This window comes from Pipistrellus hanaki (genome assembly GCF_964339955.1).
Source record: "Pipistrellus hanaki genome assembly, chromosome: 7".
NCBI classification, from domain to species: Eukaryota; Metazoa; Chordata; class Mammalia; order Chiroptera; family Vespertilionidae; genus Pipistrellus; species Pipistrellus hanaki.
Genome location: NC_140509.1, coordinates 70155883 through 70171384, shown reverse-complemented (window position 1 = coordinate 70171384; position 15502 = coordinate 70155883). Strand labels below are relative to the sequence as shown.

The window sequence follows — 15502 nt, the reverse complement described above, 5'->3', positions numbered from 1 at the left end:
CCTCTCCCTTCTTCTCTGTAAAAAAATCAATAAAATATATTTTAAAAAAATTATTCTAACCATTCTCACGTCTCAGTTATTTTCAAAATTATTTTTATGAAATTAAGGTTCCCAATGTTTTGAAGCAAGAAGACTCACTTTTTAACACAAAAATTGCATCACACATGTTCTTATTCCCTCCTCCCTAAGAAAGTTTTATTCAGATCTCAATAACCTGGTAAAAAGAGTAATAACTATGTTTAAAATTAAATTGCATTATATTGGTGAAAGTTAGAATTACCATGAATCAGAATAACACTTCCATACTAGACAGTATCTATTATTCAGAACAGCACAATAACTAACAGATATTATAAGCCGTCCTCTGCAATGCAGGAAAACGCTTTCCATACTGCCAGTCAGATTCAGTATTCATTGCTGTCCCAGGAGCAAACCAGAAAGAGGCAAACAGGACCATGATTCTTGCATGAAAACAGTGACAATGTCCTGCTCACTGTATCCCAAGCAGCTAGTACAATACCCTTTTCTTACCATAACTTTATATAAAAATGCAACTCACCACCCTGACCCTATCCCTCTTGTTTATTTTATTTTTCTCTATAAGACTTATCACCTGAGCCTGGCCTATGAGCACTGACCATTGACCTACGAGCCAGGAGGTCACGGTTTAGTTTCCTGTCAAGGCATATACCCAGATTGCAGGCTCGATCCCAAGTAGGAGGCCTGCGGGAGGCAGGCTATCAATGATTCTCTCTCATCACAGATGTTTCTCTCTCTCTCCCTTCCTCTCTGAAATCCATAAAAATATATTTTTAAAAAATCATCTGACATACTTCAATTTATTATTTTTTTGTCTCTGTCATTAGTAGTAGTCTCTATGATGGCAGTAACACTGCTATATCCCAGCACCTAGAAGAGTACTTGTTGAATTAATGAATGGATCAATAGTTATAAACATCAGAAGGTCCTGGCTTACTGATAAATCCTTTGATGCCCAAAGACTCTATTTCCATATAGACCAATAGACGACTGTAAGTTTCCACGAGGGCTGGAGCCAAGGCCACACTGGACTTTGCATGAGCAAGTTTTATCACTCTGGTAGCAATGCTGTGGATAAGGCTGAGGAGAAACAAAAGGAAAGCAAATAAAAATCCCTACTTCTGACATAAATACAGGAGTTATCTATTCATAGGGAACTTGGTATAAGTCTGAACTTAAATATATGAAATGAATCAATCCCACTTTCATCATTTAAGTTGGCAGGACACGAGTGGTGAGTGAGCACTGCACACTCTAAAACCTATTCTGGTTTCCATGGTGCTTTCAATGTGCATCAGGATCCCTCTCCTCATGCAGGCTTTAGGTACACCTCACAAGAACGTGTTTGAATGGTTTCAGTAGGTTTTCTTTTTTAAATATGTAATTAAAATCATTTGAGAAATTTAACTTGTTACAGAATTACTTAATAAATCACAGCTTAGACCCAAATGCTGGGTTCTAACAGTGCTTCCCTCAACTCTGTTGCATGCTCTAGGCTACATGTGTAATTCTATCATAGTGTTTGCCATCTGAAAAACAGCATGGCTTTTCTAGAACTGAAGCGGCCCACAGATGAATTCTCATTGACTATATAGTATTTGAAGTTTGAGCCAATACTTAAGAGCTGAGCATTGAACTATGAACCAGAGGTCATGGTTTGATTCCGTCAGAGTACATACCTGGGTTGCAGTCTCAATCCCCAGTGAGGGCCATGCAGGAGGCAGCTGATCAATGATTTTCTCTTATCATTGATGTTTCTATGTCTCTCTCCCTCTCCAAAATCAATTAAAAAATATACTTTAAAAAAAATAACCTCAATGTCCAACGATGTGGAACTGGCTAAATAATCATTTAGAGCCAACCTTGGCCAGGTAACTTGGTTGGTTAGAGCATCATCCTAATATGCCAAGATTGTGGGTTAGATTCCAGTCAGGGCACATATAAGAATCAACTAATGAATGCATAAATAAGTGAAACAACAAACTGATCTCTTTCTCTCTCTCTCTATCAAATCAATCAAATAACAACCAAAAAATTGTTTAAATTACTCATAGTCATACAAAAGACCTCGCTGTAGCAAAAAAGATATTTTTGAAGAACACTAAACTTAAAAAGGTGTTTAATGGATTATGGAGGAAAAGAATGATCATTAAATTGTAGTAAGAGCCCATTTTCTTTAAAAAAAAATCCATAAATTCATTCATTTATACATAGAAAAATGACTCAGAATATACACAAACATTTTATAGTGCTTATTTTTCATGGAGGGATTATGGTAATTATTTTCTTTGGGTTTATTTGTATATTCTAAAAATCCTATAATAAAAAATTATAATTTTATAATAAAAAACCCTAATTATTTTTTAAAAATGTACTTGACCATAAAACATACACATAATCATGAAATCAAGTCAACAGTATACTGATATCAATTACATGACACAGGACCAAGTAAACAGCCCATACCTCATTTTGGCATGAACTGTCAGTGAATCCAGGAGGTTCATTGGTAAGGGAGTAATAGATGCTGAAGCCAAACAGCTCGTTCCAGGAAGAGGTATCCTCATAATTCCATTTCCATAAATAGTTTCTACTAGAGCTCCCATGGGTAATGTAAAACATTCTGAATTTGTAGAGTAGGCATTACACAGCAGGGCAATCTTATAATCATTCATCTGTAAACTTTTATTTCTAAGACTCTGCTGTAGGAACCTAAAATTTCAAGTCCCATTAAAGAGGAAAAAATGCAAATAATTTCCAGGAAGTTAACTTGCACTTTTAGAACAGTTTAATTAGATGCAATGATTTACTAATACTATATTTATTCCTACAGGTTTTATAGATTCTGCCAAAAACATAATGTAGAAACACATATAAAAGTATAAGTAGCACTTCAGAAAGAATTTAAATAATTTTAAGTTAACAATTAATGATATTTGTAAGTATGTATTACAGATACAGCACTAATATTCAGAAAGGAATAATTCATCCATTCATGAACTAGGGTTATATTTATTATCTGCTTAAGCACAATGATTTGCCTTCGTTATAGATGTCACTATGTAAAGATGCTTAAGGGGTGTCTCATAAAATGAAAGCTAAATGAAATGTGAAGTCTGACTATCCTATAGTCTCTTATGAAGTTCTTTTTAGAAGCTCTGGGTGGGAAGTTCAGCTATTCCTCATACCTCTGACTGAAGCCCCATCTTATCTAAGAAGGACACCTCTGAGTAATCACAGCTTAGGGAATGATGTAAGGGAGCACACCAGACAGACGAGCCCAAGGCCCTGGAAGCCCAGGGAGTGAAAGCCACCTCAGTCAGATCATGATCAAATCCCAAGTACTTAAAAAATTTTGAAACACATTCACATATTTTTTTAAATTAAGTACTTTAATTAAAGTAAACATATAAAAGTAAAGATTAGGCCTGGTTAAATATATATATATTTTTATATAATATATATATATATATATATATATATATATATAATGTAAATAGGATTAATCTTCTAGTTGTTCTCTGATGCAGATATTGGACAGTTTCTCTTGGTATGACATACACATTAAATGTTTGCCCTTACTGCCAATGAATGTGGTGGGATTTCCATCAATTCTTTACACAAATACTAAGAATAATATTAGTCTATAATCCACCACTTATAAAATAAAAAATTAACTGTTCAGCTACAAATACTTACTCATGGTGAAGGTTTAGGGAATGAGGTATTGGAATCTGTAGTTTGGAGTTGTCATTTTGGGCTTTTCTATTAAGATGAATCCAAATGCAAGTCATTGCAAAGGCATGAGTTGACTGAGGTTTGTTAATATCAGGAACTGGGATACACTAAAAAATATTTTCAGAAAGAAAAATTAACTAATTAAAACTATTTTACTAATCTACTTCTGATATAGCTCTTTTAAAAACATGCTATAGCCCTAGCTAGTTTGGCTCAGTGGATAGAGCATCGGCCTGCAGACTGAAAGGTCCCAGGTTTGATTCCGGTCAAGGGCATGTACCTTGGTTGCGGGCATATCCCCAGTAGGGGGTGTGCAGGAGGCAGCTGATCGATGTTTCTCTCTCATCAATGTTTCTAACTTTCTATTCCTCTCTCTTCCTCTCTGTAAAAAAATCAATAAAATATATTAAAAAAAAACAAACAAAAAAAACCCAACAAGCAACATAAAACAAAAACAAACTCATAATACAGATAATAGAATATGGTTATTAGAGGAGAAAGGCGGATGAGAGGGATAAAGAGAGTCAACTATATGGTGATGGATAGAGACTAGATTTTTTGGGGTGATCACTTTGTAGTGTATACAGATGCCAAATTATAATGTTGTACACTTGAAGCTTATATAATTAAAAAAGAAAAAGAAATGATGAAAATTCCTATAAAATGTTTAAAAAATGGCAATCATAAGTACATATCATATTTTACTCAAATACTTTATATAATAAAACAATGACAGGGACACACTCACTTAACAAACAAACAAAAGATATTCACAGACACTAATATTATGTGACCATTCAATGATGTGTATAGATAAAAACAGTATAATGCTTTTTAAAACTGTAAGCCTACTTAAAATGTAGGGGGGAAATTTGCTATACTAAATGTTCCATTGTGATTCAAGATAAACTTCAAAAATAATTTCATTCAATTTCTTCATTAGATGTGAGTAGAATAATAAGAGAGACCTAATTTCATCCCATGATTGTGGTTAGTTAGAGAACTGAGGTTAAAAACTCAGATTTCCAGCTTCTAAATCCAGTGCTCTTTTCACAAAACCACACTAAAATCCTTAAGCATAATTTAGACATAATTCACTTACTATATTATTAACCATTTAGTAAAACTTACTTCTTTTTCTGGGTACAGAAGGTCAAAGAGTTTCATGACAGGGAGAAAATCAGCTAGTGCATTTTTCTGAATACTTCCAGAAATAAATTGCAGGAGAACCCACATCAGATGATCTCTGCCTTTGATCAGTCCTCGCCCTGCTAACTGTAAAAGATGGTTAAATATGCCTCTACACAGCTAAAGAGTTGGATGCAACATTTAAAGAAAAAAACAAAAAGGAGAAACTCTGCTTTCAGAATGTTAGCATCTAACTTTGGCATTTGCTAATTACTTAGTCTCAACTCAAGACACACCAAGGAAAGCCTTTTAAATTATTTTAATATAAGATATATCTTTCCTCCCTGACCCCCACTGAAACTATACATATACTTGTTACTATGAAAACACTTTCCCAGTTTTTCTTCTTGGCAAATTTCTATTAGTCCTTTAATGCTGACTAGCTTCAAGATCTCTTTAGTAAAGCCACTCCTGTGTCTTTAATTGGGACTCTTCATTTCCTTCAGGGAAACATTCTTCCACTATGAAAACTATTAAATTATAATCAAATTGTTTATATCTCTATTTTTCCACCAGTAAGGCGCTCATTGAGGGTCCTATAGTGTCTTTTCCTCTTGTACCCCCTGATCTTTGCACTGCAAATATACAGAATGCATTACAAAATCCAGTTTCTATAATGGTAAGAAAGTGAAGTCAAGAAATCACATAAGCACTGAACAAAACCTATGGCTGAAATCAGGAGACAAATTCCATACCAGTCTAAAACATACTAATCAACAGGGGAAGCGCTCTAAAAAAGATTTAGTACTAACCTTCTGATGAAGAGAAAGGACCATATGTGGAAAACTTGCAAACTGGAAAAGCACAAAGAAAATGAGCTGACTCGAGAGATGCTGCCACAGGAGTTGGCTTGTTCCCCCATCATCAAACTTCTCCTCCGTCTCGGATCGCTCCATGGCATAGACCACCAGATCCACCAGCTGGTCCTCCAGCACAGGGCAGCGCTGCTTGTGCTGTAGGACAGAGATTAAATACAGTATTCCAAAAGCCTCCTGGTTAGTTTCCCACGTTTCTAGTTAATGGCCATTATTTGTAACAAGAGGCTGAGAAGCATGAAATGAAGTTGAACTTAGAAGGTTAAGGTTAGATTTAGTCTATTAAAGCTGCATGATGTTACATAATCATAGAGGATGAGTATCATAAAACATTTTTTTTTCAGGTCTCATACAAGACAGACTTCTCATTAACTTTTGACTGTCACTAAAGACATCATTATTTCAATTTGACAAAGAGCACTGCAGAGTATAAAATTTTGTTATTTATCCTTTGAAAGAAGTTAATTTAAAAGGCATATGAAGTGGGGATAGCAGTATTAATTTCACAATCTAACTCAAATTATGAAAACCCTGAATTTCCAGGAATCAGATATTGTGATAAGAAAGCCAAGAAGTGTGTGAATTTATTTTAAAGTAACCACCACAAGTTTACTCTAACTTTAGATGCAGAGGTATACATAAAGAGCTGCCCGTCTACTCAATATTTTTCAATGTGTGTCACTAATTCTGATACTGAAATGGAAACTTCCTCTTAAAAAAACTGGTCTCAAAGTTCATCTCTGCTCTTTTATAAGTCAAACATAATGCAGCTTTAATTGTAAATTAGACTATTTTAAATTCTAAAACAAGAAAAAGAACTGAGTTTAAACACTAAAAATGAAAATGCAACTTCCCTTTCTAGAGGCAAAATGATTTATAATTTTTAAAGTGATTTAAAAATATATATTTTTTTACCAAAAGATATATGTTAAGCCATACTTTCTACATTTTCATGTTTCCTTTATAAAATATATAATAAGGCTTAATAGCCAGGCAGTTAGATGCCTTTCTAGTGAATACAATTACTAATATACATGCTTTCCTTCTAAACTTTAGATGTAATTGTTCATCTTTTGCCATGAAAAAGGGATATGACTTCTTTAAATTTAGTGGGGGGGGGGGGGGATGCAAAATGGGGATGAATTTGGAAAAAAACAAAACATAATGAACAGCATCCCCTCTTTTGCATGCTCTTTGCCAGCTCCAAACTTGTAAAGCTCCAAGATAGCTGTACTTTCTTAAAGCATGCAAGTAAAACAAACGTCTCTCCAAAACAGTAAGCATCAATGGTTGTTTCATCTTTTTCCCCCCCGAAAACACAATGCCATGTTCACAGTTCAACCACGTTACAGTTTTACAAAGAGCAATAGTAACACCACCGGTTGAGACTACAGTACTTTTCCTCCAAATGTAATTGTCATTATGAAGCAGAGCAAAGTGCAACGGACAACACTACAAACTATTTCTTAAATCAGCATGCAAAACTACTGTGTACAGGGCTTGAAATTCACTAGTTCTGCCAACCACCAACAACCTAAGAAACGTGTCAGACAACACAAATTTAGAGTGAGGTCATTCAAAGTATGTAAGAGTCAGAAAAATTTGTGAAAAGAAGTAAAGCCATTGTTTCCAGTAGGAATTTTTCATTAGTGGTGGGAATTTGCTTCTAGTTTAGAAACTAACCAATGTGTCACCTATTCCTCCATCCATGATGGTCTTTCATCAATCTGCTTTAGGAAAAAAGAGAAAACTAAATAAAATTGGTTTTAGCATCTGAGTCATTTAGGAGTTGACCTTTTTAATTTTAGCTATTTGTTTTTTTAAAAAAAAACACAACTGGATTTTTACCTATATATTTTAGGGGTGTAGCGATGGTCATACAGTTAATGATTTAAGGAGAAAAACCAAAAATATTAAGATTTTGACAAAGTAAGAAGGAAATTTAGTTAAAGATGACGTTTTTTCCATATAAACCATGACTCAAGATGAGATCCAAATTTTCTGTAAAGAATTAAATCACTCAGGAATCTCTATGAAGCCTAACTCCGTTGGTAATGAGGATGGCAGGATTAACTCTATATTTCCCAGGTATTTTTTGTTAAAGCCAACGATATTTCTCAAACCAATTTTAGGGATAGCTTAAATATGTTTGTTTACTTGCCAATTTTAATAATGCAAAAAATAAAATAAAAATCCATACTACTATTTTAAAATAATAAGTTTGGCTTTTGTTTTCAATTACTAAGGTAAGTACTCTAAAATTAAGACTTTCCATCACATAGGTTGATTATTTCATTTAACAAATGAAAATTTGAAAAGCAGTTAAATAATCTGTAAATGAAGGTTAATTATCCATCACTAGGCTATGATAATTCTGTAAGCCAATGGACACTATGTGTATGGTTACTCATAACTTGTTTTCTGAAAATTTTTATAAATTTAAGTCTTCATTATACAAGCATATAAACTGAATTAGTTTACATCATTTCTATATGCATGTTTTAACCTCTTTTAACAATATGAATCTAAATTCAATATTTTAACAATTCACATTCTGTATAATGGCTCAAACTATATTGGAACATTTTAAATTTTCTGCTTTTATTAAAAAGCTTAAGCATTGAGAAACATTAATAGTAACCTCTACCCATACTCGCGATTCTTTCCCAGCATGACTACAAGTGGCAAATGATAAGGCTTTTTTCAGTCTTAGTAAACATACTTTAGCTAAGTAATCTCTAACACGTGTATATAACAGTTCTGGTAGAGCTTTTGTGGTGAAATTTTAACATGTACTTAGGTGGACTTAATTAATTTTAAATAATTATTTCAGTGCTAGAAAACAAATTTTATTTAATCCTCACGCCATATTTTTTTCCATTGATTTTCAGAGTGGAGAGAGAGAGAGAGAGAGAGAGAGAGAGAGAGAGAGAGAGAGAGAGAGAGAGAACATGGATGTAGAGAGACATCAATTGGTTGCCTCCTGCATGTGCCCCTATTGGGGCCGGGTTTTAAACCTGCAACCCAGATACCTGCCCTTGACTGGAATAGAACCCACGACCGTTCCATGCGCAGACCGGTGCTCTAACAAGTGAGCAATGCTGGCTAGAGATAGAAAACAATTTTAAAGGAATACCTATTCAGGACCAGCTGGGAAAAAATATCCCTTTGTATGTCATTTATTATATTCTCTGCCAATAAGAACAGGAGCGCTGTGCCAGTTCATACCACTTGAATGGTGACTTTCAAAGATAAACAGTGATGAGTCTAGGAGACTTCACTGTCTCAGGGTAGCCAGAGTTCATACACCACCATGCAAGCACTTGAGTAGCATATGGTTTGTAATGCTCTTATTCAGTAGAAAGAACACAAACTCGTGTATACACGCGAAACAGTATCCTTTCACTGTGAACACTCCACTTTGCTGGTCACAGAACTGGGCTATTTATGACCTTCTAAATGTGACCAATTTTAAGATAAAAGATAGCCCAATTCCTGCTGGAAAATTCCATATCGACAGCTCTTTAAAGGTTTCAAGCTTTCATTAATTACTGCATTGCTAGAGAAAGGACAAGAAAGTACAGTGCAGGATATAATTTTGTAATGATAAAAGACGTGATGACTTATTTTTAACCATATGCTTCTTATACTGTGTGTTCTCATTTTCTTTATTTTCCAGATGGTAAAAATAACATATCAAGTCAATTTAGCACATAGCTTCCATCTACAAGTTCACTCACTACAGTTTTCTACAAAACAACTACTGATGAATTGTAAAGTTTTGACAATGTTTACACTTCAGTGGGACCAGTAATAATGATGTTCTGTCAGCATTTCCATTATAAACTTTATTTTTTATGGATTTATGTCTTAGTCATAAACTTTTTTTAGGTTGAAACTTGTTATTAAAATGATGGGATCAGAGATACTCTTCTTTGAGTTGTTTTGCCAATTTTTGGTTTGAGAAGAGCTGTGCCCCCCAAAAGACAGCAGCTAATGACAGCTAAGGCTCTCTGGGGGAGGGTACTTGCAGCTCAAGTGACCACTGGTATATTTATCCACCAACTCAAATATTGAGTTGTTGGATTTAAAGTTCATTGCAAAAATGAGCTTTAAGAAGAAGTATAAAGCATTCTTTCAAAGTTAATTCAATACTTACCTCTAACTCAAGTGAAAGTTGGTCAGAATTAATGACTGTGTATTTAAGGTGTTAAATTGACAAATTGATTATATGAGGTAACTCTCATATACTGTGAAGCAGTTTCACTTTTCACATGTACAAAGGCTCGTCCAAACAAGGAAACTTGGTAAATTTTTCAGAAGAAAAAACTTAAAATAATGAGATACTCCTACCAGGGTGAGGTTTGGCATGCAAAGTTTCAACACTGAGCAAGTTTTATGGCCAAGCTATATGTCCTTAAAAATAGGGCTTTATAAATGGAAGCACTGGCACAACCTTCACTATAGTATTGCAAACAGTAACGCTAGTTTATATAACCTAGACAAGAACGTCTTTTTAAAAGAAAAAAGCTGGTCTATTTTAACATGTTGGGCTCAAAAATTTTTAACAAAAATAATTGGAACCGCTATTTTGCTTAAAATCTCCAAGGTGAAAAGTCCAGGAACAGACTTGGGACTGTAGAAGAATTTGATTTATAAAGTTTGGCCAGAGTGTCCTTTTCTGCCATAGGTGAGCTTCCGCTGGGAGGAGCTCACTCTAGGAGGACACATCCGGCAAAGACTGACCAAGAAGGGTGCTTGTCAGGCAGGTGTGGGGTCACCTAAGAAAGCGACATTTCTTAGTCAATCCCCGTGTTTCAAAAAAAAGCCTTCTCTGTGTAAGGTTTACCACTCCAACTTTTAAAAGTAGCATATCTCTATTAAAGTGCTTTTTCTCTTCTTTGTTTTGTTTTTAATTTTTTTTTTTAAGCCAAAGCAACGTAAGTAATTTTATTGGTGTTGTTATTTATTTATGTTTTAAAAGTCTGGAAAGATAAAGGCCACCACAAATCTTTCCATCTCTAAAAATGCCACCAGGCTCACGTCAGTCCTAAAGCATGAAAAACAGTAAAATGGAGTGGGGAGAAAAACAACCCATCAAAAAAGCGAAAGGCTTTATAGTGTGCCAGGTGTTGTCTCTTTGTTAAAAAGAAAAAAAGAAGAAGAAGAAAAACCAAAACACCAAAAACCAAAACCAAAAACAATCCACCAAAAACAGCTCTCATATCCCAAGAAGAATTTGTTCTGGTGGCCTTGGTCTTAGCATGGTCCTGCCAATTTCAAGCCCCGACCATACATGAATTCTCTAAACGGAATCAGTGGCTACAAAGCGGCCAGCGTATCGTTAGTCACAATACAACAGTAAGGTTGTGAACATACCTGAGCAATGTTCAAGGTCTAGAGCATTGGAGGATGGGCAGGACAAGACAGGACAGAACAAAAATAAAGGAAGAAAAAAAGAAAAGACAAAACAGTGACTATGAGGCCAGCCTCAAGGAACCGAGTCAGCACAAACCCTCCCACATGTTAAACCACCAAAAATATATTACCCGCCTCAAAAAAAAAAAACCAAAAAAAAAAAAACACACCAAAAAGTCAGCAATGAGGTCATGCTGAAGATATGATGGGTTATAAGAAAGACACCCAAACGACAACAAAAATAAAAAAAATTAGGGTTAAGTCATGTGTAGGTTTCTCTGGCAAAAGGTATACTTGAAACTGGCCTTATAGAAAAAAAAGCAATGCAAAATAAACCAACTTTCAAAATATCTTCTTTTTAATTTAAACATTCTGAAAGCAATATATATATATATATGATAGAAACAACACATTGTTTAATAATTCATATATTTTTTAAAAATCACCAAATAATTTTTAACTGTTTTGCTCAGTTAGCTATAGCAAAGAAAAGAGAAAAGAATAGCGCAGATTCTACACAGAATTTACTAGGTTTCCATCACAGTACAGTACCTGCTTATTTAAACCTAGCATATTGCAGACCATATCCCTGGAATAAGGCTGCTCCAATACATATCTCAACAAAGCAGTCTGTGGTTCAAACAGATCCTTTAAAGAAAATAAAAAACAATTATTGCTTCAAGATCAAAGTAAATTCAAATAATTTGAGATTGGGACCAAAAATCCTCTAGAGGCACTTGTTAACTGCACACTGTAAGCAGTATCTAGCAAAAAAATAAATAAATAAAAATCATAGAATTTTAGTGTTCATCAAAATTAATCTATTCCATCCCTCATTTGGGTAAGTGATGACTTCGGCAGAGGGACTTGCCCAAAAAATGACTTCAGTTGTAAGGAAAGGATTTCCTGCTCAGAAATCTAATCAAAGAGAAGCGGAGGCAGGTCCAATCACCTCACACAAGTGAAAACAAACACTATTTTCAAATTTGGAGATGACAAATGACTTGCTAGCACAGGGTTTAAGAGTGTAGGTTCTAGCATCATATTGCCTGAGTTCAAATTCTGTTTCTACCACTTCCTAAACACGGGCCTTAGTCAAGTTACTACCCACTTTGTGTCTCAGTTGCAACATCTGTACAATGGAGATATTAAGATGATAGTTAAAAATAAGAATTTCACAAAGTAACGTTTTTAGAACACTGTCTGGCACATAGTAAGCACACAATAAATGTATCTGTTTTCGTTATTATTGCTATCATGATGACAATGAAAGTAAATTCTTTAGTTTATCACACTTGCACATTCCAAAAATTTCTGACTAATATGCCAAGAACTCAGGTTGTCACCTTACATTCACTATTTAGCCCTCCTCACTTTTGAACAATCTTGCTACTTACTCTAAATATCACTTTTGACATAAAACATGTACGTAAAAAATATCCAGTCCTTCCCATACTCTGCTCTGTTATCAATCCAACACCCCAAATAATATAATGATCTATCAAATCTCATTATGGAAGTATGTTTTTACCTCGTTCATTTCATTAATATTTGTGGATTTTTTTTTTCCCTTTGTTTTCTATTCCTCTTGTGTCCCATCTCCCCTTTTTAAAAATCTAACAAATATGAGGTTCACTTTTCAAATTTTAAGGGCATTGGAAATTCATTTTTGGTCTTCCCGTTGTGAAGAAGGAATGAAAACAAATAATCAACTTAAAGTCAGTTTCTAATTCCAAGTACTTTGCCACTGGAGCCTAAACACCTGAAATATCACAAACCAGAGTATATGGGAACATACATTAAACACACACTATCTTTCACTAAGTATTTACTACTTCAGCCCTGGCTGAGTGGCTCAGTTGTTTGGAGCATTGTCCCAATACACCAAGGTTGTCTGGTCAGTCCTCAGTAAGACCACCTGAATGGGGAATCAACCAATGGATGCATAAATAAGTGGAACAACAAATCAATGTCTGTCTGTCTCTAAAAAAAACCAAAAAACAACAGCAATAAAAATTTAAAAAATAATTATTTACTTCACTAGTTATGAAGAGATGAAGAGATGACAATTTAGCATCACACATATATTACAGGATGAAGGCTGCTAGGCCGAAAGTTCCATTATGTTTAACAACATACCTTATCATATGGCAGAAGGCCTTTCAAAGGAAAACGAAGAGTTGTAGGATCCAATTTCCATGAATTACACATGGCGCCTGAGTTATTTACAACTGGCAGAAGGCTGCAACGGCCTGTATGTATTACAAAAAATGTTTTTAAATAATTGTTAACACAATACTGGCCCTTCATTCACTTTATGAATATTTAATGAACATCTATGCTGAATCAGATGCTGGTTTAAAAAAAATATTTGAATTAGATAAAAAATTAGAAAATGTTTTATTTTTAGTCCAGATGGCTGGAGACCAATATGTAAGATTGTGAACATTGTGGGCCTGAAGGTATCCACAAAGTCTGACACCAATCTGTACAGGCCTTCCAAACTCAAACATGTTGCATTTGTCCAAGTTTCTAGGACAGAGGTCAGCAAACTATAATCCATGGTCAATTCTAGCTTGCTACCAATTTTTGTGACGTTTAGTTAATTGCACTTCCTATGAGCTCGGTGCTATTCTGCAGACTGAAATACAAAAAATAAACTAAATAAATGGGTTCACTGCTGCTTTTGCTGCCACGACAGAACGGAGTAGCTAGCTGCAACAGTTTGAACAGCCCACAGAACCCAAAATATTCACTGTATCACCATTTATAGAAAAAAACTGCAGACCTGACTAGTATAGGGTCAACATGATTGACTACAAGCATGATGTTCCTAGAGTCCTTAGCTGTAGCCTATGACTACTAGCACATATATCTAACTGCCTGATGAATCCTGCCACTTGGGTGGCTCATGGGTACAGCAAGTTCAACAAGTATTAAATTGCACTCATCATCATCATCCTTCTCAAACACGCATTATTTCAATAATTCATTAAATTATATCAATATCCACTCAGTTACAAGAGCTGGAAGCCTGAGAATTATCTGTCTGGTGTTTACTTAGTTTATTTTTGAATTTCAGTCTGCAGAATAGCCCTGGCTCATAGGAAGTGCTATTGGCTAAACAATGGTCTATATTCCCAGACAGTTTCGAGGCCAGCATGATGTCTAGAAACAATTCAGGAATATATATGCGCACTGCAAGCACTGCCAAATCACATGCTTATTTTTAAAAGAAAACTCTTTTAAATAAAAATTTATTTTTAACACAACATGAAAAAATGGAAAATAAGTGAAATAGAGAGCAAAGGTGTGAATTGAAATGAGCTTAAAGAGCCTGGTAGCTTTGTGTATTGTGGACACGGAGGGACAGGTCCGTAATGATACTCAGTTGTGTAGAGACTCCATGATGCTTTACTAGCTCTATTCAAAATCCCCTCTAAGCACCACGATATACATCTAGGATGGTTCTGTTTGAAGCTTAAACCCCATCCAGACATGTGCTTTTCCCTCCTTTCATTCAGCACATAAAGTACCTGAAAACAAGTCAAAGGATTTGAAGCTCCTAGAGAGTTACCAAGACATGTGTAAGACACTGTCATCTTTGTTCCATGGTCAGATCATTCCAAATCACACACTGTTTAGTACATTTTAAATTACAATCCTACCACAAATGGAGTTTATCCTTGCTGTGGGCCTGAAGGTATCCACAAAGTCTGACACTAGGTTTCCAAGTAACTAAAAACGAAACGAAAAACAAGCAAGTTTAAAAATAAAATCAAGACTGCTCTGAATATAATGATCATTTATATAAAATGAGATAATATGTAAAGATTTAGTATAAAGCCTAGCACATTGGAATTACTCAAAGGTTGGTGTTCTTTTGCTTCCTTCTAAACAATTACCAGTTTCTCTGCCTCTTAATTAAGCCAAATGGTATCACAATGTCCTTAGCTATTTGATAAAGCTATGAATATTTTATCACGTGATATATAAACTGTGTCAACAGGACAGCAGAGAAATGCAATAGAAAATAATGATAGCCCAGCCAGTGTGGCACAGTGGGCTATGAACCCACTGAACATTAAACTATGAACCTGGAGGTCATGGTTCAATTCTGGTTAGGGTAGGTGCCTGGGTTTCTAGCTCTAATCTCAGTAAGGGGCATGCAGGAGGCAGCCAGTCAATGATTCTTTCTCATCAATGATATTTCTGTCTCTCTCTCCCTCTCCCTTCCTCATTGAATCAATAAAAATATATTTTAAAAAATATATATTGATAAAGAAGACATAGCACCTAAGGAT

General features: G+C 34.9%; 1 protein-coding gene across 3 annotated transcripts in view; it reads right to left on the bottom strand.

The window, feature by feature from the left end:
* The window catches only part of MED23 (mediator complex subunit 23), a 40705-nt gene that overhangs the window by 16512 nt on the left and 8691 nt on the right, over nt 1–15502 (bottom strand). For 2 of the 3 annotated variants that reach the window (XR_014795488.1, XM_084889567.1), the window contains exons 8-16: nt 14867–14936; nt 13338–13450; nt 11751–11846; nt 11160–11177; nt 5718–5918; nt 4909–5052; nt 3739–3884; nt 2506–2751; nt 977–1119 (exon numbers count right to left, since the gene is read on the bottom strand). Coding sequence is in view for 2 of the 3 variants with exons in the window: in XM_084889567.1 (XP_084745693.1) it covers nt 977–1119; nt 2506–2751; nt 3739–3884; nt 4909–5052; nt 5718–5918; nt 11160–11177; nt 11751–11846; nt 13338–13450; nt 14867–14936 (1177 nt within the window). In the remaining variant the exon portion in view is untranslated. The remainder of the gene's footprint in view (nt 1–976; nt 1120–2505; nt 2752–3738; nt 3885–4908; nt 5053–5717; nt 5919–11159; nt 11178–11750; nt 11847–13337; nt 13451–14866; nt 14937–15502) is intronic. The other variant, XM_084889568.1, reaches the window with a different exon arrangement.